At 42.3% G+C, this 23,328-nt stretch overlaps 1 protein-coding gene across 3 annotated transcripts in view; it reads left to right on the top strand.

Moving 5' to 3' along the window:
* EDAR (ectodysplasin A receptor) overlaps positions 1–23,328 on the top strand; it is a 350,911-nt gene that overhangs the window by 238,468 nt on the left and 89,115 nt on the right. For all 3 annotated transcript variants that reach the window (XM_078658124.1, XM_078658122.1, XM_078658123.1), the window contains exon 6: positions 22,426–22,512. In XM_078658124.1, coding sequence (XP_078514250.1) covers positions 22,426–22,512 — 87 coding nt within the window. The remainder of the gene's footprint in view (positions 1–22,425; positions 22,513–23,328) is intronic.

Consider the following 23,328-nt stretch of genomic DNA (forward strand, 5'->3'; position numbering starts at 1 on the left):
GAAAAAACCTCTAAAATCTAATTTCATGAAGTAATGGAGCTTGCCTTTTCTTCATGGCAGCCCAAAGGAATGACACCAATGAGAAACACACCATAGTGCTAGTTCTTCTGGTTGAATACACAGCATGTTGTGTTCTTAACCAGCACATCTAATAATGATGACAAAGAATGAATGGAAATTGCATTCATAGTTATGTACTGGGCCTAATAATACCTACAGTCTCAGTCCAGCCTGTTGAAGATGAAGCAGGCCATAGCCAGGGAAGGGCTACTAGTTCAATCAGACATCAGAAGCAGTTAGGGGCTTCCTTTTCTATTTATGAATATGCCATTATGGTAACCCAAAGGGTATAACTGATAGCATTTCTTTTGACTTTCCACAAGCCATTTGTGCCTTTGTGGTGTAATAGACCGTACTGTTCTTATATACCCTTGTTTACGGCTTCTTGCGTATTTGAAGCAGACACTGTTGAACATCAAGGGACTGACTGCTATCCCACTTGGACGCTAAGCACATTTTTTGTTGTATATTGACTTTCCATTGAAATCAATGGAAACTCCATGACGAGTTACCCTTGTCATTAGCACTGAAGGGGTTAAGAAGTCTGTAGAAAAATACAATGGTGACTGCTTCCTGGAAACTTCAACAGAGGAGTCAGTCCCTATTCCTCCTGAGGCAAGTTGAAAGTATGAAAGATGTGAGTTGAAAGAGATTGGGTTGACATGGGGAACAACAAGGTCTAAAGATTGTAGTCCATTTTAAGCAATAATACTGTTCTAGTCAGAGAGATATCGTGGCTGTCCTGATGGCTCAGGATTTCTCCTCCTAGTCAGTCTAGGGTTAGGAGGTGTCAATACGAAAAGACAAGTTCACATGTCAATAAATAGAAAGGGAGAGGATTCCAGGCTCTATATTTTCTGCAAGAAACACATGTGGGTCTCTACACATGCTGTCCAAATAGGAGGAGCAAAAAGCACACTGGCAAACCTTCTATCAAGTACGTCCCTGTTATCTTGCGCTGTTTGTTTTGGCCCAAGCTTCTTTTTTGGCATCTGAAAGATGTTTGGGAACCTACTTTTGGTGGATCTGTACAATCCCCTTCTGATTGTTTTGCGGATTTCATTAGGTAGTGCATTGGATCTAGATGTCAGTCTGTCCACTTGGCGTCCCCCACAAATGCACGCCTTTCTGCCCTAACAGTGATACAGTGGGGTCTGTCACATATATTAGCATGGACAGCTCTCAAAGACACTGGCCTTCTGGTGCTAAATTGTATGGTTCTCTCTCCTGTAACAGCAGGTGGTTGTTGCAGAACAGATACTGTGAGATTATTCTTGTCTCCTGAAAAGTCCAACATTGTTTATTTAGTCTTCCCATCAGATTCAGACGTCTGCTTGTCAGTTCAAATGACAGCGCTGACTCTAGGTCACTCCAAGGTAGGGACAACATCCAACAGGCCTCTGTGAGCCCTTTCACTGAGTCATCCCGTGATCATTCCTGGGCTTCCTAGTAGTGGTGCAAAAGTAAAGTGTTTCAGCAATTTCCAGCTCTGCAATCTGTACTTCATGGGCATGCTTTGGGATTACTAATAGTCACACTTTGTATCCAATGAACAACATTTCGTTTATTTATAACCTTGCTGTGCATTTTCACTTCTACAACATGCTTATAGACCATTAGCTTTTGCACGATACCTCCCTTTTGCTATGACCTCCTTACAAGACCCATCTTCTGGACCTGTGCAGGAGGTTCTCAAATGTTTTTAACTCTGAAGGCCTACTCTTTGGTGGCGGCTATTTCTACGGGTAGTTTGAGAGACTTACTTGCTCTGATTTCTTGTCCCCTTATCTGAGGTACTTTGGGGCCAGGCTTTCTACACAACCTTTGTTCCTCTTTGCATGGGATACAGGAGAAAGTATTTCTCTCAATTTCTTTTTTCCCTTCCTAGGTTTGGAGGTTGGCTCGTATCTGCTGATTTTAGTATATCAAGAGCAGTTAGATTGAGTTGGGTGCATTATAACCTTCTGGCAGTGAAACATGCTGCTCCTACACTTTGTCGTAGCTCGATAGGATTTGAATTGTTCTCCTCCCATTTTGAGAAGATGAACGAACACTCTGATCTCCTTGGCCTACAGAGGGGCTTATGTAGTTAGAACCTCTAGTGTATACAGAGTACTGAGCATGAGGTATGGCAACCTCTTAGGTGGAGGCTGACGGAGTCTGTAGGATATTTAGAGGGTTCGGTAATACTGTCACTTTTCCATTTTACAGTCCTAGTTTCGCCCTTTCTTTTGGTTTGGTTTGTTTCCAACCTGTGTTAAAAATAAACCAGATGCAAAGCAGCACAAAAAATTGTGTGCCATTATTTGGCTTGGAGATCAAGCCAAATATGCTGTACAGTACTACTTCACAATGTTAAGAAGGGGAGGATGAATTTAACACATAGGTGTGGGTGGAAACTTTGGAAAGGCTAGTAGTTCCTCCATAGCAGTAAATCCAGGGTGAGCTACTGGGTGCATTACTGAAGCAGTCATAACGAGGCCCTTCTGCCCCATTACAATTGGCACGTTAATTCTGATGGGCCCAATAATTACAGGTATTGGGACCCTCAGAATTATGAGTTGAGTAGAAACAATACTGTTCAAAGTTGTTTCATTGGAAGATTTCACCTGGTTCCAATAGGTACGGCCTCTGGGTGGATTACCAGGGAACAGCATGCAGAAATCGGAAGAGTAAGCCAGTTTTCCACATTATTCCTCAAATAAGGTCATAATCTTCGTCAGTTCTCTCCCCTCCGAACCCTGGGTAACAATAAATCCAGGGGAGAGAAATAACAAATCACCCTTAATAAAGGCCTTAGCTTTATTTTCCTATATATTGGCATAGGGCATAGAGTGGTTCAGCAAAAGGTAAACTTGAAGAGAACAATTCAAAATATATTTTCCAACTTGGATATGCGGTGAAGATATATAATGAGGCAAAAAACTTTACTTGTGCTAAGGTGTGTGTTTACACTAGGAATCTTTGCAACTTTCGCAAAAGGCCAAAATCAGGATCTTTGCAAAACCACAGGTGAAAAAGATGTCCATACCCTCACTACTAACACACTGGTGAGGCCAGTGATATCAGGAGCGAGTGCTGAAGTATCAGACCGTTGATTCAATTTGCTGGGCTGGGTTCCACCAGTGGGTTGATGATCTAATCGTATCATCCAGCTTACTTCCCTTTTCTTTTCGTAGAATTTTATCTGGGGAAAGGAACTATCCAGTGTAGGAAAATTGATAATGGGGAGGGGGAATCTACTGGTTGTTTCTTATGTTGATGACTTGTTTTTTTTAAAAAATAAGCGTTTTTCACTGTGTTTGTGATATCAACAGAGGTGTTTCCCACAGCAACATGGTTAGTTAGCTCTTGAAAGATGTTCACTATGTTACGTCATCTACTATATGCATTAAGGCTGTGTGTAACTCATAATAGTTTTTTTATCTTCTTCATTTTTCCACAATATCCTCCCTTGCGTCTTCTGCATCAGATAAAGTCTGAGTCTTTTTAGGAACACTGCAATATTTCAGCTAGCTTCCAAGTCTCCCTCCTCATATTGACATGGTCTTCTAGCATAATCTTATATTACAGAGAGCAATATCTTTGTAGTCTACAATCTTATCTGGAGGGGATGGAGATGTAGAAGAATCCTCTTCTGTATATGCTTGAAACAGCGCACGTTAAGTGCAGCTGTCTAAATTTAAATCGTAATTTAATCGTAATCTACAAACTTTCCTTCTGGTTTAGTTTGCTTTGAAAATGTGTGCTGTTGTAATTAAGTTGAGTTTTAATATGTGCTGTTGTGTACCTATTAATACCTCATGCTCATCAAAGATGGGGAGGAGGAGTTGGCCAAACGGCTAGGGCGCTCGACCTCGGACCTGTTGATCTGGGTTCGAGTCTCGGTAGCGACGCCAAAACCTCCTGTGATTCTGGGCAAATCACTTAATCTCCCCGTGCCTAAAATGAAAGTGTGTACTGTAACGTAACTGGAAAAAATATGTAACGCGCTCTGATACCTGATTCGGTTCGGGTCTAGTTCGCGCTATATAAAACTCTGCAAAAAAAGATAATCGAATGGGCCTTCCTTTGAGCAGCATTCCTCATTGAGTGGAAGAGGTGTGGCGCCGCGGCTAGGGCGACTGACTCCGGAATCTGGGGATCACGGTACGATCTCCGGTGGCAGGTTAGCCCAGCACCATGTGACTTTGGGCAATAGCTCGCTTCCTGGCGGCCCCCAGCGCCTAGAGACCCTTACGGGTGATTGTGCGCTTTACAAATGTGGATTATTATTATTATTATTATTATTATTATTGACTGCGATGAATATCGCACAAACATGGATTCAGGGATGTGTTTCATCATAGATAGTTGAGGGTTTTTGTTGTCATCCTCTGCTATACATCGGTATATGTTAAATCACCTCACTCCTCTTTCTTCTCCTCAGCCTGATCCTGGGAATGACACCAGCTCAGTAGCATCTGGCATACTGCAGCAAATTTAGCCAAAAATTTACCATTTGTATCCTATTTAGAAAATCGCCAGTACCCACACATTGTGACATTACCAAGATCAGACTCAAGCAACACCACTATGGTCATGTACAAAATTTTTCAGATCATAAATAGTAGTATAAAAATCAAATAACCCTAGAACCCTATGCCGCAAGACATATCACGATCCAGCTCATTCAGTGGAGAATGTGATCTTTGCTGAATTCCGAAATCCGAAATGGTTAAGAAAAATGAAACTCCCCACCACTAGTTGGCTTACATAGGTGCAACACGAAACCAGTTTTGGAAATTATTAACCAGACGAGACAAGATAATGCCATTTAAGGAGTAGTTGTTCGAAGCACTTGGAAAATGTGATGTATTTTTACCTTGTACTTTTCATAAGAGAACATGTGTAATCTGCATAATATTGTACGCTTTTATGGCTAAGTCTAAACAAAAGTGTTGACCCTAAAACAATCTGTTGGAGTACTTCTGCATCTCAAATTCTCATTTTGTTAATCTATCGTGCCACTGGCGGTAGCAGTTCTGTAGCTCAAGTCCTTCCAATGGGTTGAAAAGCAGTGCTTCGTTTGGACTGAGGAGCATGGTGCAGGTACACCCCTTTAGCCCTGAGGGTGCGAGCATTGACACAAGGCCTTCTCATTGGAAAGTTGCTTGGGGAGGAGCGCACAGGCTTCAAACCAGATCTTGGATTTTCGTTGGCAGGGTGTCCTGCTACTGTTTAGTCACAGGGTTCTTCTGTTAGGATGACATTTCAAAAGGCACAAGGCACAGAAACTCAATTTCTACGGTCTGCAATTAGTGTATTCAATGGAATCCACACACAGAGCTATTGTTCCTTCTTCAGGGGTTAGCTGCTTACTCCTGTTCGTGCTTCCTGTCATTATGGTGTTGTCCCTTACTTTGGTTCCGCCACATGGGAGGCAGTGGCGGCCGCCACAACAGGAAGGTGGGGGGGGGACACATGGGCAGGCGGGGGGGGGGCATCATTTTTTTAAAACTTGCCTTTCATTGCAGCCTCCGACGCCTGTCTCGGGGCTCTCTCAGCAGTCTCTGGAAGGCAGAGCCTGCTCAGCCAATCCTGGCGCTGCTCTCCTGTCGGGAGAGCAGACCCAGGATTTCTCTGAGCGTCCTTCTCTGCCGCTCAGACACTGGTGTGTAGGCTGCGGCTTTTCTCCAACCCGGCTGCGATTACAGCTGGGTTGGAGCTATAGAAGTGTGCATGCATGTTTGGCCCCACCACCTGCCAGTCAGGGCCCAGCCACACCCTGCCCTGCATACGTCCGAGCCAGTCACAGAAAAATAAAATGATATAGTTGCATTATAATTTTATTTTTCTGTTACTAACTCTGACGAGTGGGGCGATGCTCCTCCACCATTACGGAGGAGCCGCCCCTGAAGGTGGTGGGTCTAGAAGAAACGTTGCATTTCTTCAGGACTCCACATGCATGATCATTTTAGCTCGAATAACATTAAAAAAACTCTTTGTTTGCATCCAATGGATCAATGAACAAATAGAGTGCATTAGTAATGCAGTAGGGGTAAGATCAAACGGAGAGCCCAAGAGCTCTTCCATTAATGCCATCATCAACTCCGCTAAGATGGGCGCAGGGAAGCGGCGTGCAACTCGCTTGAAGGCGAGGCGAGCTCCAGCTTGTTGGCTAATCTCAAACCAGACAAAGCAGCACTTTATTTGTGACTATTAATTAAAAGCGTTCTGGGGAAAAAAGCTATTGTTGACATGCTAAAGCCTGTTTCAGTTGTTTGGCATCCTCCAGTGGTTGTTTAATAAATGACGGGAGGTTGGAGTGACGCTGAGGGGCGCACAAGTAAACATGTTCTGGTCAGGACACCACCATACTTTCTAAAACAGCAGCCGCCTTAACAGAGCATACCAGTGCAGAGTAATGGCAAACATTGATATGGAACATGACAAGTACACACGAGTAAGAGCCACCGACATGGAGCATCAGGTAGTGTAAAGTGGTAAAAGACAATTACACAGGTTGTAACAGCGGTGTAAACAAGTGACAAGCAGGGACACGGAGCATGGCACAGTACAAATTAACAACAGCCAGTGACACCAAGCAAGACCGAGCTACAAAGGAGTAACAAGCAGTGGCATGGAGCAGGACACAGTACGACAGAGTAAGAGTTAGCGATAGGGAGTATATGGCGCAGTATAAGGCAGTTAATGACAATTACACAGAGCGTGACAATACCGCGGAGTAACGAGAAACGACATGGAGCTAGACAGTGCAATAGAATAAGAGCTATGTGGAGCAAGACGCAGCGTAAAGTGGTAAAAGACACCTACTTATATGTCGCGGAAGTGCAAAGGAGTAAGAAGCAGGGAAATGGAGCATCGTGCAGTACAAAGTAATGGTAGTCGGTGACATGAAGCATGACAGTGGGACACATGCGTAACCAGCAGTGGCATGGAGTAATGTGCAGTACAAAAGAATAAGGGTCAGCGGCATGGAGCCTGAGGGGTACCAAGGAGTAACAGGCCCTGCCATGGAGTATGACAAGTGCAAGGGAGTAACTAGCAATGATATGGAGCCTGACACAGTATCAAGTAGTAATAGGCAGTGCCAAGGAGCATGGCAGAGGTACAAAGATTTACAAGCAGCAACCTAGACTATGATGCAGTACAGATGAGTAAGTGAGTGACATGAAGGATGACACAGTAGAAAGTAGTAGGCAGTGACATGCAGCATGCTGAGGTATAGAGTATTAAAATTCAGGGACACTAAGAATAACACCACAAAAAATAACAAGCACTAACACAGAACCCAAGACCCATTTGGGCTCGAACCTTTAGCGCAAGGTCACTCTGCACAATGTCGCTGCGGATTGATTATCACGCTACCACTCTGCCTCATTTTAAGAACTTTCGCCCCCTCCTTACTAAGTACACAGGACTCGACTGTATGAAAAGAAATCAGTTTTGTGCAACCACAGGATTACTCCTATTTTTGGAGCAGATTTACAACTTTTTAGCAACCCCCAAAGGATCCCAGGAGCACTAGCAGAATAAATCTAGGAAAGTCACAGATTTCCTGGAGTAATCCAAGCTGTAACATTTACTCATGTGGAATTTCCCCCAGTGGAAAATTCCACTTATGTAACTATGATGGAAGTGTGGCTTTGCACATATAGCTAATGTAAAGTGCTTTGACACCCTACACTGGTATGAGTAGCGGTATAAAACAAATTAAATGCATATGAGAGAGCGGCTGTGGAGAGATGATGGGCGCTGTTGGAGGGTGGTAGTGAGGGAATCAGTGGAGAAGGACGTCGTTGGGAGCGACGTCAAAAATGATTGTCGCACTGGGTGCCACCTGCGCTAAAGCCGGCCCTGTGCAAGGGTATATAAATATCTGCAAACATATGCATATGTTCACCTAACTTTTGTGGACTGGCCCAATCACAAAATACCAACATTCAAGCCTCTTACTGTAACCGAGCATGAGCCTAAAGTGAATGCAGTTCACAGTCACACGAGCCCCCTTGGCAGTTGGTCATGGTGATTGTGACATCTCATTGTGTTCTCCCTCTACTGCTACCTTTAAAACAAGCCGGCTATCCTGGCTCTTTATTAAGTTAGGGTTTTCAGTTCACGCCTGTGTCTTCAAAGGGAGGTTATCCCATACCTGCTGACTGCAGTGCTTAATTTGAAAATAAAATATGTGCCGGGGCCCTCGTCAAGAGGCCACTGCAGCTTTCGCTACTCATTGCCATATACGTGCCGCCAGTGAGAAAATTACTACTAATTAACACACCCTACAAATATGACATTTCAGACTATTTCAGATCTCCCAAAGCTACAATAATGTCTTGGGCAGCAGATATTAGTCATTTTTAATGTTCATTAAAATAATGAACAATTGTTGTTGTTTTAATCTCTAATTTAGATAAACAGTGGAGATTTCCATAAGTGCCGGTGTTGACAATTAAGTTCCAGTGCCAAGCACCAGAAACCACCGGCTCAAATTAATCACTGGCTGACTGGAGCTTGCTGATATCTATGTGCTTTGAAACCCACTGACCACAATTGTGACCAGAGGATGCCAGGAGTAAGAGGTAGCTGAGGACATCCGGCACAAGGCAGTCCCCTTGGAAGGGGGATCAATATTTTAATTCAGCGACGAAAAGGGTGACCGTAACGGGAATTGTTACGTGGGGCACAACTCCAAGTGCATCACTCTGCCCCTCGTGGTCAATGCTCTTCGAAGGCTACTAGTGGTTGGATATGCCTGCTGGTTAAACTTCTACCAGTTCATATAGGCCGTAGCCTAGTGGTGAGAGAGGTAATTCCCGCCTAGCGGGTGCTGCGTCCCTCTCGTTAAGGCAGGTTGATTAGTTTCAGGTAGCAGGCAGAGGGTTTGAAACCAGAAAAGGAATTGAGAACCGCAGTTTTACCTCTAAAACAATATTCACTAGATGATTGAAAGGATAATAGTGCGTGTTTTAACTTAGAGTTCAACGAAAATGAACACATGGGTATTAAACCAATGGGCCGCTTTTAGGCACTGGGAATAAAGCTTGGTTCCAGAGATTTAGCAGAACACACACTGTCATATATTGTACTGAGAAAGTAAATATATGTATAGAATGTATTGTAATAAAAAGATGCCAATCACCCAATTTGGCCTAGAAGCTGATTTGAGGTTATTCCAAGATGGTCTAACCTTAAAAAAACCTGTTCTATAAATGCCATTGTGTTATTTCATTGAAAATCATGGTGATGGTTCCTTGACGACCGCGAGTGAAAAAAGTTTTAAAGTCACAAAAGACTACCGTGCAATGGACAAAGCATTCTAGTTTTGCAGTGTAAAGTAATAACCTAGCATGCAGTATCGCTGGTCATGGATAAGGATCCTTCCAGTCACAGCCAATATGAAGGAACATGCTATAATCCATCTGAATACACAAAACCTAAACAGAATAGCAACCCCAATGTTGGTCCCACACTGTATAAAAAGAAAATGGCAACATTGAGGCACATTTGAAGTATTCCTTCATAGTCAGACAATGCATTGAGCTACCATTTTCTACCAGCTGCTGCTACCAAAGACACAAGGCTATTGTCAGTCTGACCTTTCCCGTGTTGGTGGGAGTGGCATTCTTAGTTCTACTTTTGTGGGTGCTAGATACTCATGAGATATTTTATCTGAAAATCTTGGGACCACAGAGGATCACAGAGGTCCTAAGAAAAACATAGTTGTGGCCTTTGTGACTCCTGGTAATCCCTAAAGGATATCCCTAGTCAATCTGTCTGCTACTGCCTGAAGTTCGGCATTGCCCCCCTCCCGCTTGTAATTTTTGTGGGAGATCGGCATTGGGGTTTTCTTCTTATCACAACTTACTTCCTTACATCATTGGCAGCAAAGTTAACTTCGTTTGCATTAGCAGTAATATTTCTCATTCTGTGAAGCAGATGTTGACAAGGGTGACCCATCATGATCAGGTGGACATTATTGGTAATCTATGTCAGACCCCATTTGGATGGTGGGGGAACACAGAGCAGACAAGGCTATTGAGTGCCAGCCATGGTGGTTTAAGTTGATTTCCATGGCCTCCTGAGGTCTGTAACACAACAGCTTTGTAAATTGGGCCAATTACACATTTTCCGATCTTCCTGTCAGGATACCTAGGGCGAGCAGTCACAGACTTCTCAAGGAAGTAGTGTGTGGGGGTACAAGCCCAGAACTCTACAATCAGCCAAAAGATGCAATAAGTTCAATGTCCAGATCAGTGCTTGCCTTTCGGAAAAAGACTGTACTTTTCAATTACATAGTAGCGCTCTACTACGGCCGACTACGGCCTTTCTGCAAATTGATACTTCCCACAGGTAGCCCTGGGGCTGGCTCTAAAGTGGAGAATCCACAACATAAGCAAAACAAAGTTTGATGAGTCTGCAAGTAGCTGTCATTGACTTCGTTGAAGCAGTAATTAGGGACAAACAAATGGGCACTCTTGACCTAGAAACTTCCTCACCTTGCACAACAGAAACGCCAATGCCACTCTTCACCCCTACCATCAACTAAATGGCAGTGTTCCGAAATAACTAATCAGCATCCCATTGCTAACAAAGTCTCCATGGAATTTCTACAGATAACACTCTCTCCATCCTACCACTGAAGAGACTGAATCTCCATCCTCCAGCCACTGGAATCCAGACAATACAACTCTACTGTGTGTGGAAGATGTTGTCATCCCACATCTTGTGGCAAGGTAAACCACGGGCATCCAACATGGATCCCACTGGTTTCAATACAAGGCTGATGCATTCATAGAGTTCTATGACTACACGTGTCTTACATACATACCATACACACATTTGACCTGCATGCAGGCTGTCAGTGTAAGGTTATGGGTGCTCTCATTAAACAGCAGAACATTACACGAAATAGGCCAGTAGGCTACACTGCCACTGACACAGACAAAAAGTTTAGTCTGCTCCATAGCATCCCAAAACAAGGTATGCTTCCACCACTGCCTGATTTGCTAAGCCACAGATTGGTACAGTAGTTCTCTGTCCAGTCGTATAGGGTACACTCGGTGCACCCCTTCATATCACAGGACAAGTCCTAGATCTTGCATTGCTAGGGGCAGGCCAAGGCCTCTGAGCACACACTCGATTACCGTGATCCCATGACCAAAAATAAAAGCCAGTACGGTCGTGCAGTCGAGCACTCAGGACAGGTCATTTTGCATTAGAAGCAGGATCCAGCTAGAAGGTTTCCACTGGAAACCTGATATCCTGCACCTTCATCTTCCTCTATGAACCAGAGATTTACAAATGAATCGTGCAGTAACATTAGGCATGATAAATCGAATGCTTCCATGTGGCTCATACCTTTCTTCTTGTCAGAACTACTGTAAAAAAACAACCCTGTGCACATGGAGTGTTTGTTCTTGTCGCTGGTGGTTAACGGGCTATTTCAATCCATTTTCCTCTTTTCTTAACTAAACAGTGAGAATAAGTTGTGAGGAACATGGGTAACATCACCATCAGACCAGAGTGGCAGAGTACTACTGTTCTGGTGATATATGGAGACACTGCTCTGCATGATCAGTATGATGTGTCTCTTCCACCAATTCATTATCCAATGGCTTTGGACATTTCTTGTTGAGTTACACCACTCCATTGGGGTATGTGCTGGTGCTATGCCTGCTAAGAGGGCCCATTATTTGCTGCTATTGTCATAACTTGGAACTCAAGATAGCTACTGGTGCTGTCAGAGCCACGCTCAGAATATACTGCTTCCATTTGATTCCTCTGCTGATTGAAAAAGCGTTTCTAGAGCCACAATATCTATAAACTACTATAGACATCAAGTTTTATAGCCTTATAGCCCGCCGTAGAGGGCTATACCGTCTATTAAAGGCCCTCTCCAGCGTTAAAGGCCCCGAGCCGAAGGCGAGGGCCTTTAACAAGGGAGAGGGACTTTAATAGCGGTATAGCCCATCTACGAAGGGCTATAAGGCTATTAGAACATTCTGTCATTAGAGGACAGAATGTTCTAACAAACAAAACAAAGCCTTTTGGAACCGTGAGGGGATTGGAATCCCCTAAGGTTCCCTGAAGCCTTTGTTCACAGCCAGAGCTGTGAATAAAGAAACATTGGAATGTTGGTGCTCCAGGCTTATACAATCCATTATAAGCCCAGAGCACTCCATTGTTTTCAATGGAGCTCCCAACATTCCAATGTTCTAACAAGGCTTAAACCATGAGCACCATCACACGCTACGTCCCTGCTGGAACCCCAGCTGCACTCACCACCTCAAGTACCTCTGACACATTTTAACATATTAGAGGCCTGTGACACTGCCTGTCAAATATCTCCTTAATCAAACTGCTGTCACAAAATTAACATTTCTGAGGGGTTGAAATCATGCTATTAAAATGTACATTTCCGTGTTGGAAAGTAGGACAAAAAGATGACTAATTTGCATTTTCACTTGCTGGTACATTTCTCTCTAGCTGACTCAGTGCCATCTCTATGGCACATGTGTTTATTAATTCTAGGATGTCAACTGTGTGGTTAGCCTCAAGACATTCAGTGACAGAGTTCTTTGTTAGCAAGTCTTACCTCTTAATAGAGACATTTCTAATATTCGCTGTCACTTCTCTCTACCACAAGATGATTTCATTCTGGGAGGAATCTAACAAAAGACGCCTTAAGCAAGGCAGGTCAGTGTTAACAAATGCAATTTGTTTACTGGCACGCCCACGTTTTACTATTGTTTTTGGGTGTAAAATACTTGACACAACCAACATCCATTCAACCAGAGCCTCTCCTTCATTCCTTGAAGCAGGGAGCAAATTCATGGAAGGGAAAGTAGAGGTGAGGCAGACCGGGGATCACATGGAGAGCGAAACATTAAGCGGAGAGTTTTTTTATATAACACTGCGTCTAAGAGTTTGGCATAGAGTTGGCAACCAAAGCCTAAGAATTTAGAAGGCAAGTCTTAATAGATGATGTTCAATTTCCCATGGTATTGAAGATGGCTATTCCTTTCTTTTACTTTAGGAGTCCTTGAACAGCAAATTGACAGCCTCCAAGTCATTACTTCAAGTATCTGCATCGAAGCAATAGGCGGAACAAAGTGATTTTAATCTTAGATTTCTTCTGGGAATATAGCTGATAATTCCATTTTAGTGGCATATGGGGCTCCACATTTTGGAAAACTTTTTGAGTGATACAGGGAACTTTGAGTTTGACATGAGACTCAACAGACAGGCAGGTCAGCAAATTTATGGTGAGTTTGTTGAGAACAAACAACATGAGTTTAAAAATAAATCTGGCTTCCTCAATCGTTAGACGCTGAGGCATGCGTGTAGGAAGGCCAATGTAGTAATCCTTTGTGAAGGTGCTGCTCCGATCAAACAGACTTGAAGGGAGAAAAGTGGTGGGGTTTCAGCCTTATTTAAGCTTATCATTGCCTTCTCATGGAAGTGCGGCAATAGCTGAACCTGCGGGGCTCCCTCAGAAAGCAGGCTGTATCTTGCTAAAGGTGATAACTAAAAGTTATTACTTTTGGATATTCATTATTTTGAATTTCACTATCTATGAAGGTGTTTCCCCCTAAAAAGGACTTTTTATTAAAAGTGGGAGAATTCGATCCTGACTTCTGTGTCTGGCACGCTTGACAAGAAAAGCAAGAATTCCACTATTCAATTTATATTCACACTGGGTGAGATTGCCTGGAGCTGTTGATACAAAAGTTTAAACGTGGTATTTGCTCAATGAGAATATGGATATCCCTTTCTCGGCTTTTTTTGTGATTTCTTGCTGTTTTTCATGTTCCTCATAAAGATCGGTGGCCGCAGGGGGGAATTTGGTGGAATAAATCATACAGCATGCTGCTCTAGCGCACCTAACATGTTGTTAATATATTATATTTGTAAACTATCATTACTAACAAATTCTCAATGAAGAAGTTTGGAAAAGAGCACAGAATCTGTAGACGATTACCATAATGTAAAGTGATGCTTTTGCAAGAATTTCAAGGGGTGACTGTCTGGTACTGGTTCCAAAAAAAGAACAAGCTGTGCAGCTGCAGAAGTACAGGATACATAACATGGCTTCCCATTGGGTCTTGCGATGGGACTTGCAGTGTTTCTAGTTCACTGTTGTAAAGCCTTTGAAGGTGTCTGTACGTGTTTGATTTGTAGCCTGCTATAAGTTGGATCATATATTTTATTGGAGCAATAACATTTTCCACATAAATCTACGAACAGTTTCATGCTTTATTAGGCTATATTTTCCAAACTCACGACAAACTTCATTGGAAAAAGATGTTTTTTGAAACATTGATAAGTTAAATTATATGTTCTTAGCCTTCCAGGCCATTTACTTTTCCTGTATAACCTGTTTTGGGTTGTTACCGACATCCTGCACTGCATCAAATGACAGGGCTGCGGAAAGAGCCAATCAGTGGTGTTTTGGCAGGTCCCAAGATCTGTGTGTGTAACAGAGTGAGAGGTCAAGTCGCCCCTCAGTGTCATCCATTGATATTTTTCATGCCTGTTTTTAATATGCCAGTATAATCAAAACTGGACAACCATGGCATTGGCAGTAGGTTTCGCCTTCAGAATGCGAGTGCCAAGCTGCTGGCTTTGCCAATGCCTATAAAGTAATGTTTAAATAAAGTAAAAGAAAAAAAACACTGGAGGAAAAGCAAACATATTAAATGATATCTCAAAATGGCAGAACGAATTATGGCCCAGATGTAGGTAAAATAGATTTACCGATTTTAAATTACCGAATCATACCGATTCGGTAATTAAAAATCGGTAAATCTAAGGGGTTGAGATGTAGGAACATCCAGATGTTCCTGCTACCGAATCGGAAAAAATCTGTATTTACCGATTCGGTAAATACCGATCGGTAATGGCCCATTCATTCCTATGGGCTTTGAAGCCCATAGGAATGAATGGGCCATTACCGGTCGGTATTTACCGAATCGGTAAATACCGATTGACACAAGGGTGCAGGGGGTGTCACTTTGACACCCTCTAGCACCCCCAAAAAAGATTCGGGGGCCATGTGGCAGGCATACCTGCCCTAAGGGCAGGTCTGCCTGTCATACGGCACAGGTGTGCATGCACAGGTGTGCATGCACACCGGAATCGGTTTTTTACCATGAAGTTGGATTTCATGGTAAAATACCGATTCTGTAAGGCTTGTGGGACTCAGAAGAGTCCCACCTACATATCAATAATACCGAATAGGTATAAATACCGAATCGGTATTTTACAGATTCGGTAAATTTACCGATCGGTAAATTTACCGAATCTGTAAAATAATGTGGCCCTACATACCGATTACTGAATACCGGTTGGAAACGGCCGAAAATACCGATTTTCGGCCGTTACCGACCGACCTACATCGGGCCCTATGTGTTTTCAATTTTTATAAACTGTATGGTGTAGTTTACTCGGGAACTGCAAAGAATTTAGAAGAATAAGAAAGTGTCCTAATATAGAGGAAACTGCTCCCAAGGCTTAAAATACTTTCCACAGGATTCAGTCATTTTCTTCTCTGCACTAGCCCAGGGAGCAGATATATACACCTTCAGGCAAAGTACCCCTTTGCCTGAGATGGCTGCTGAGTGAGTGCAACAGACGGCCCTTCCCTCAGCACCATGAAAGCCTTTGTGTGCCAAACTTCTACAGCCATGCAATATGGGTAATGAAGGAAAAGAACAGGAACAACTCTTAAAGTCTGCATTTTAGCCATACCTCAGCAACTATATCCCTGTTGCTGTTCTTCTACAGACAATCTGGGAGGGGTGGGGAGCAACACAGAACCAGGGAAGAGGAATATGCGCACAGAAGTAGCACAAGAGAGAAAGACCCAGTGAACCTCTACACACAGTGCTGAATGAAAAAGAAAAAAGTAGTTCCTCAAATGTGAGTTATTGGAAGAATCCAGGGCAGCCAATCAAAAGATTCATAATGAGGCTATGAAGGGAAAGCACAAGAAGAGGAAGGCACACTGTCAAATAAAGAGCAAGCAAATGGGAGTGACAATACATTAACCAGTGGGTGGGCTGTAAGCCCACTGTAAACTCACAATAGATCCTTGGCAACCAGACAGTTTGCACTGTCTGGTAGGCACGACCTAAAATGATGAAGGCATTTTATAATTTTAAGCACAGCATTCCATCACTGCATTGGTTTAATACACTCCAAGTTAACTAAAAATATGCAAAATCATCTCCTGAAACATGTTTAACTCTTATTACAGCTTGTCAGAGAAATAAATACTTTGTCCAACCACAAAGAGGTACTTGTTTGAAAGTCAAAAATAAAAAGTCTGCAAACTTAAGATTCCACATAATAATGCAAAACACCAGCATAGACAGCACAGTTGCTAATTTTATTGTTAAAATCTTTGCTGAAAATTCTAAAAGAATTTGTTACTTTCTGGCTCAGCATAGATAGCAGTGGAGCTAATCCTATGCTTTAAATTGCTGCTTAAAACACAAACATTTGAGGTAGGCAGATTTAGAGTTTTGTTGGTATTGTAGATGCACTCCATGAAAAAGAGCAGCTCTTCACCCAAAGAGGGGGAACTACCCAGAATTTCCTATCTAGTATTTTGCAAACACAAGTTGTTATTTTCAAGTCCTACTTCTGCATGAAATTAATTTTGCCAAAATGCCAGGGAAAGGGAAAGGTTGTATGTCAGAATACAGAATTTTTAATGTCTTGCTGCTCAAGATATTGTACCAGAAATACTGACGATCAAAATTCTGAAACCACAAGTATACATTGGTAAGTAGAAAGATATCATAAAGGCATATATATGTCGAGTTAAGTAAATATTTACTTGTATATCCTTAGCTTTTGGGCATTTTAGTCCATTGATATTGTGGTAGCACGAAAATTGAAACTCAATATTCTGGTTTCATACCAAGGGGGCGATTCCGATTCGGGAAAAACCGCTCCGAATAGCCGTTCGGAGCGTTTTTCCCATACGAATCGTACCCTGAAACGTCCCCCATACATACGACGAAGGACGATTCGTACCAGGAGCCGTACTCCGTATGAGTCATACAGAGACCGTACTAATCAAATCCCCATCCGAATCTCCCTCGGAACCCGCTGTACGCGACATCTGTACGGTTCGCGGCTGGTTTTTACGACCCAGCAAGTACTATATGTATCGGGTACGCACCGCACGACCCTTTTTCTACGGGAGCTGAAAACAGCTGTAAAAGCAGAGTTCGTGCCGAAACAGGTACGGAACGGCCCCCCCGGGTACGGTTGGTACCCCCCATGATCGCAGGGGTACGCACCGTACCCCATATACGATGGGTGTACGCACCGTACCGCATGTACGATGGGTGTATGCACCGTACCCCATGTACGATGGGTGTACGCACCGTACCCCATGTACGATGGGTGTACGCACCGTACCCCATGTACGAAGGGTGTACGCACCGTACCCCATGTACGATGGGTGTACGCACCGTACACCCATCGTACATGGGGTACGGTGCGTACACCCCATGATCGCAGGGGTACGCACCGTACCCCTGCGATCATGGGGTGTACGGACCGTACGGTGTGTATGTGTTTGTGTGCTTTTCCGTACGACTCGCCCTTACCTGACGTGGACCGTACGAATCGAGTCCTCATACCCCGGTCCGGATCGTACTCGTCGGGTCGTACGGCATGTGTACGAGTCGTACGGTTCACGGTTTCAGCCTTGCAATACGTACGGATCGCGACAATTCGGACGGATTCACAGAATACGGATCATACTAGGCGACTCGGACGGACGGGTACGATTCGTACGGAGCGGGCTCCGCATACAAATCGTACGGACGTTTTTTTTCCCGAATCGGAATCGACCCCCAAGTGAAATCATGCACCCTTTAACACCCTGATAACATTATATGTTGATCACATAGTCCCACCCAAAGCCTATCCAAAGTGTATTTATTGCTGTTGAGGAATTATGAAAAGGGCTAGGATTGGTAACAACACAACCTAAAATGTGTGCTCTTTGCAGGGTCGGCTTTCGCGCATGTGGCGCCCAGTGCAACTATACTTGTTAGTGCCCCCAGTGACATCATTCTCCATGAATTCCCTCAATACCACCCTTTAACAGTGACCCTCAATTCTCCATAACCTCTCTCCCTCACATGCTTTTCTTTTAGTTTATAGCATTACTCATACAAGTATATGATGCCAGAGCACTTTACATCACACACAAGCTACACAGAGACAGTAAATCGCAAGTGTGTAAATCAGTGTATAGTAAATGTCACATCAGAAAGAGGACTACAGAGTATAGAAGTCACGTGTCATCCATACTGGTAGGAGGCAGTATACTTTAAGAGTGCTTGATCTGGAGAAGCACAGATTCAGAATTTAAAACGTACCACCATGGTTGGGGGTAGTCTTTACTAATAAGAATTGATTTCTACCCAAATGAAACCTTTTTGCAACATTGGGATAATGAAAGAATGGGGCTGACCTATACTTCGCAGTTTCCATGCAGCTCTTTGATGACAGTTAATAGCTCACTGTTCTATATTAGGATTTAATTTATAAATTGAAAGTAAGAAAAGGAACTCTCCGACAAAATCAGTAACCCACTGAACTATTTACAATATACGCACTTCTGTGGTCTGCATGGTACACTAAGCTTTGCAGTAGGCATATTCATCCTCTGCACTACTTTATGATGAGTCAAAACTTCCACTAGACAAAACTCGATCTCTCTCCAGCAGGTCCATTAATCACCATTGGTGTCTTGACATTTTTATTGCTGCCTAAAACCTTCTGGAGGCAAGGTATGCTTCAGCAAGTGCTTTTAAATACACAATATATTTCACAACAGAGCGCCCCCTGAAGTCAGCGCCTGGTGTGGTGGCACCGATTGCACCTCCCTAAAGCAGGCCCTGGTTCTTAACACCAAGCTTTATTTCTCGTTCTGTCTCTGCTTTCATGATCTCTGAAACTGGCTTAGGAAGGGCAGTGCTAGGGGTAGTAGCTGATGCCCCTGGCTACCCAAAATCGAAGTTCATGGATCTTTGCTTCAGCCCTCTCCACGATAGGCTGCAATATTGAATATGAATTCCCTACCCTGACAGTTTTTAAATGTTATGCAATGTGTTGTCTTTGGCAGAACTGGGTCTCTTACTTTTTCAGCTTGCGGCTGGTTGTGACCAGACTGCCAAAGAAAACACCCAGCAAAACATTTTCAACCTAATAAGGGAGAGTAATAATTTATTGCTCCATGCACAGTATGAATCTGGGGAAACATTACAGGTGAGTGTTTTCTGCATCAGAGCCAATATGTCTTTCAGGCTTGTTAACCATTCCAAGCATCCCATATAAACGCAAAATGAATCTTTCTCCTTATTATTTCCATGGTGCTGCTACAATTACAAAGCAATCTTTGTATTAAGAGAAACTACAAGTTGTCTGGGAAAAGAAGAAAGCTTTTTTAGACTAACATGAATTTTGTTTGCAAGGTTTTAGACCACAGATGTTCCCAACTTAGCCAGTCATTTATTATTATAAAACCACAATCACTTTACAAAGTCCTGTGGGGATGACTTAACAACACACGATGCTCACATATATAGAAGCTACCATCTGCAAGAAATGACAAATACGTGTGCTTTGTGCCAGTGCTAGTAGAGGAGAATGTGCATTGCATTGTTAGGATGGCATTGTCTAAAAATAATTCAAGTATACCCTTAGGGTCCTTTAGAAGCATATTTGAGGATTGGCAGCACACTTTTATCACAGAACTTAGAGCCTGATTTATAGTTTTAGGACGTAATTCTGTGTCATAAGCATAATCGATATCCCATCTGCTGCATTACAAAAGCCATAGGGTACAATTCACTTGTAGCAAACAGGATATATATCACCCTTGAGATGGAGCATCCCATGGGCCAAACTCTAAATCAGCCCTTTAGTGTGTAATGTACTCAGAAGTATATATCAAATGATTTCATTTTTCTATCTAACAGTTTTTAGTATGTCATGCCAATTTAAACACATATTTTATTGTTTTCATTATCAAGCATAAGCATTGAAGTATATAAATATTGTTTTCACTATGTGACATTATTCTTTCAATTTTCATCATATTAGAATGATCAGAATGGAATTATTTCATGATGGGGCATATGTTTTTCATCACGTCTCCATTTGCAGTATATATACTTTAGCTGTCTCTGAATATATCAGTTCTGTTTTCTGAATTACACACCTCATTCTGTTTTCTATTTATTTCAATACGTGATGTATAATAATAACTTATTTACTGACCATGAAAGAATGGAAGGCTGAGTATGGCTTCCCTGAATCCAAAATCGTGACTTTCAGATTACTTCAGATGTCTTTAGCAAGCATTAACTTGCTGAGCCATCTTTCCAAATGCATCAGTATGTGCACCGATATACAATATTAACTTTTCAGTATATAGTTTACTACATTCGGTGATGCTGCAAATGCATTGCCAACTCTTATCTCTATCCCTAGCTGCCTCTCAGATGTAGCTCTTGCTCAGAGGATGGAAAATCTTTCTTTGTTGATGCTTAATATGTGCTTAATGCAACTTGAATACAATGTCAACATAACATTCACCAGTCAGCCAAATCAAGTTGTATACTTTTAAAATAGTTGTGTATGAAAACCTAAATATTTCACATTTAGTAAAGTCATCCATCATGGGACAGATTAGACCAGGATTGGAGAACAGCTTATGCAAGAAAAGACAACTATATAAACCAATAATTGTTGACAAATGTTCATTTGCTCCTGCTGAAGAGGGGAAAGAGGACCGCTTTCTTCAAAAATACATCTGCTTTCATCTTATTTTCCTTTATTGACCACCTAACCACACCTATATTAACCTGTCAAGGATCAGAAGCTTGAATGGTCTGTTGACTCCCCTTCTAGATTGCCGGAAAAAAGGCCAATGGATCCCAATAGCCACTGTTCCAACATCCACAGAATCATACACACAGAGGTGTCTATAATAGAGTCTCAAATGAGAAAAAGATCCCACAACTGGGAAAAAAACCTTGGCAATCTTATACATTTTGATAGAAAATGAGTAATAAAGAGAATGAAAAAGGCGCCAAACTCCTACTGAGGAACAGGAGGGAGAAAAGAGCCAGGCCAAATTTGAGAAATAAGATCCAGTAGAAAATTCCAGCAGCAAGGAGCAAAAATCAGGGACAAAAATGGAAGCAATGGGCCAAAGAAAATGCCAAAAATAAGGGAACTAAATGCACTGCAACACATTTATCACTCCTCATTCTTCTTATATATGGTTGTAACATAAACTGCCATCACAATAAAAAGATCTAACTTCATGTTGGATGGGGATCCTCAGATAACATCCTATAGAAAGACCACTATTTTGGAAAGAAACCGTATTCTGAAACTCTGTGTTGTGCTTGTGGGATAGGGTACGTCAACAGAATCATTGACTACAACGATTTGAGAATATGAACTTCGGCATACATTGTACCAATCTTTTTAGGATGCTTTGGTCTCTATACTCAAAAAACAAATGCATACATCTATCTGTTGCATGATCAAATGCTTGATTACTACTCTTATTAAGGGATTCACTTGTCATATTTTGCATTATGGTATAGTCTGGTGCATTTCTGAATGTCATTAGTCTGTCTGTCAGCTGTGGCATGTGGTAAAATACTGGCACAAATAGTTTAAAATCGACTACTGTAAAAGGTGAGGCTGAGTAGCTTGCTATGGCAGAATAACGAGCAATAAATTGTCACTCAGACGCCTTTGTTTGACCATAATACCAGATAAGGAACCAACATTGGCTGCTGCTTACCATTAGAGGACTGAGTACAATAATAATGTCAAATAGGCCCACTTGATCTCCCTGTGCCTGGTAATAGATTACACCAACTGTGCCAAACAATACAAATACTCCCTTTGGAGGACACTGATGCCTGATAACCGTAAGAAATCATGAAGCATTTTCTTGTTGCATAGACAATTCCACTGGCGTGATGAAGAAGCCCCCTCTCTAGACGAATGTACCCCTCAGGATTAGTGCACTAAATATATTCTCTACTAAGACACATCTGTGCACGTTTATTGATTGATCAGATGTGAGTCTCTAAATGCTACTCTATACAAGGGTATTAGTGTTTGTTTAATGTAAATGTTTCTTGTTTTCAGTTATGAAACACGCGTTTGAGTGCATATATACCTACCATAAACTTTTTATAGCTCCTTTTTGTATAGTGTCTTTGTTTGCCATCCTGCATAGGCTATGTCCTTGTTTCCTTGTGCTTCTGCCTCAGTAACCAAAGTGTTTTCCATCCAATTCAGGTATGGCAGCCTCCTCAGTCCTCTCAGCCAGTGCCACCACTAGCACCACCACCAACACACTACCACCCCTCCATCATGCACAGAAAGGTAAGACCTTTTTACCAAAGTCTGAGGGAGCACCTAATAAACACTGCTGACCTGTCTGCTGCTGGGTACTGCTGATCTCCTGCTCAAATGATGCCAAACTACAGGTGAACTACTGCTGAGATTCTATTGCGCGACTGCCCAACTACTGCTCAGCTACTACTAAACTACTACAAAACTGCAGCTCGGCCCTTGCTTACATAATGTTCAATTATTTTCTAAACTATGGACTGAGCTCCTGTTATATATAGAAATGTACAACCTGACTTCTGTTTGAGGACACACTCGAGACCTTTTTGTCAGCTATAAACAAATGCTATGTAATAGATACAAATGGAAGCAATATTTATAGGCAAAATAGCCATTAAGGTGAATTATAAAAAAGTAGACTTGCTACATATGGCTCAAATATGTGGCCAGGATCCATAAGCATCACATACATTTCATAAATATACAGATCTTAAAGTTCAACTGGATGTGATATTGAAAGAAACAATTCCTTAAAGTAGGAAGAGCTATCACATATATGTATGAATCTAATCCAAATATTGGGTGAGTTCTAGTCATATGAGCTAAATTTCAAGAAACAAGTAAATATTGATGGAAATCTACTTTGAATTAAAGATTAGAGCAATAAATGATTTGATTTTCACTGGTATTATCAGTCACTTCAGACACAAGATGGGGATCTGGGTTATGAGCAGCTTAGAGCATGCTTAAGAAGTCTTAACCTCAGGTTGATAAGCCCCAGCTTCCCATGCCGACTGAGGCAGAGGCACGCGTTATTAACCATCTGCCTAACATGTAGGCACTGGTGGC

Source organism: Lissotriton helveticus, chromosome 8 (genome assembly GCF_964261635.1).
Source record: "Lissotriton helveticus chromosome 8, aLisHel1.1, whole genome shotgun sequence".
NCBI lineage: Eukaryota > Metazoa > Chordata > Amphibia > Caudata > Salamandridae > Lissotriton > Lissotriton helveticus.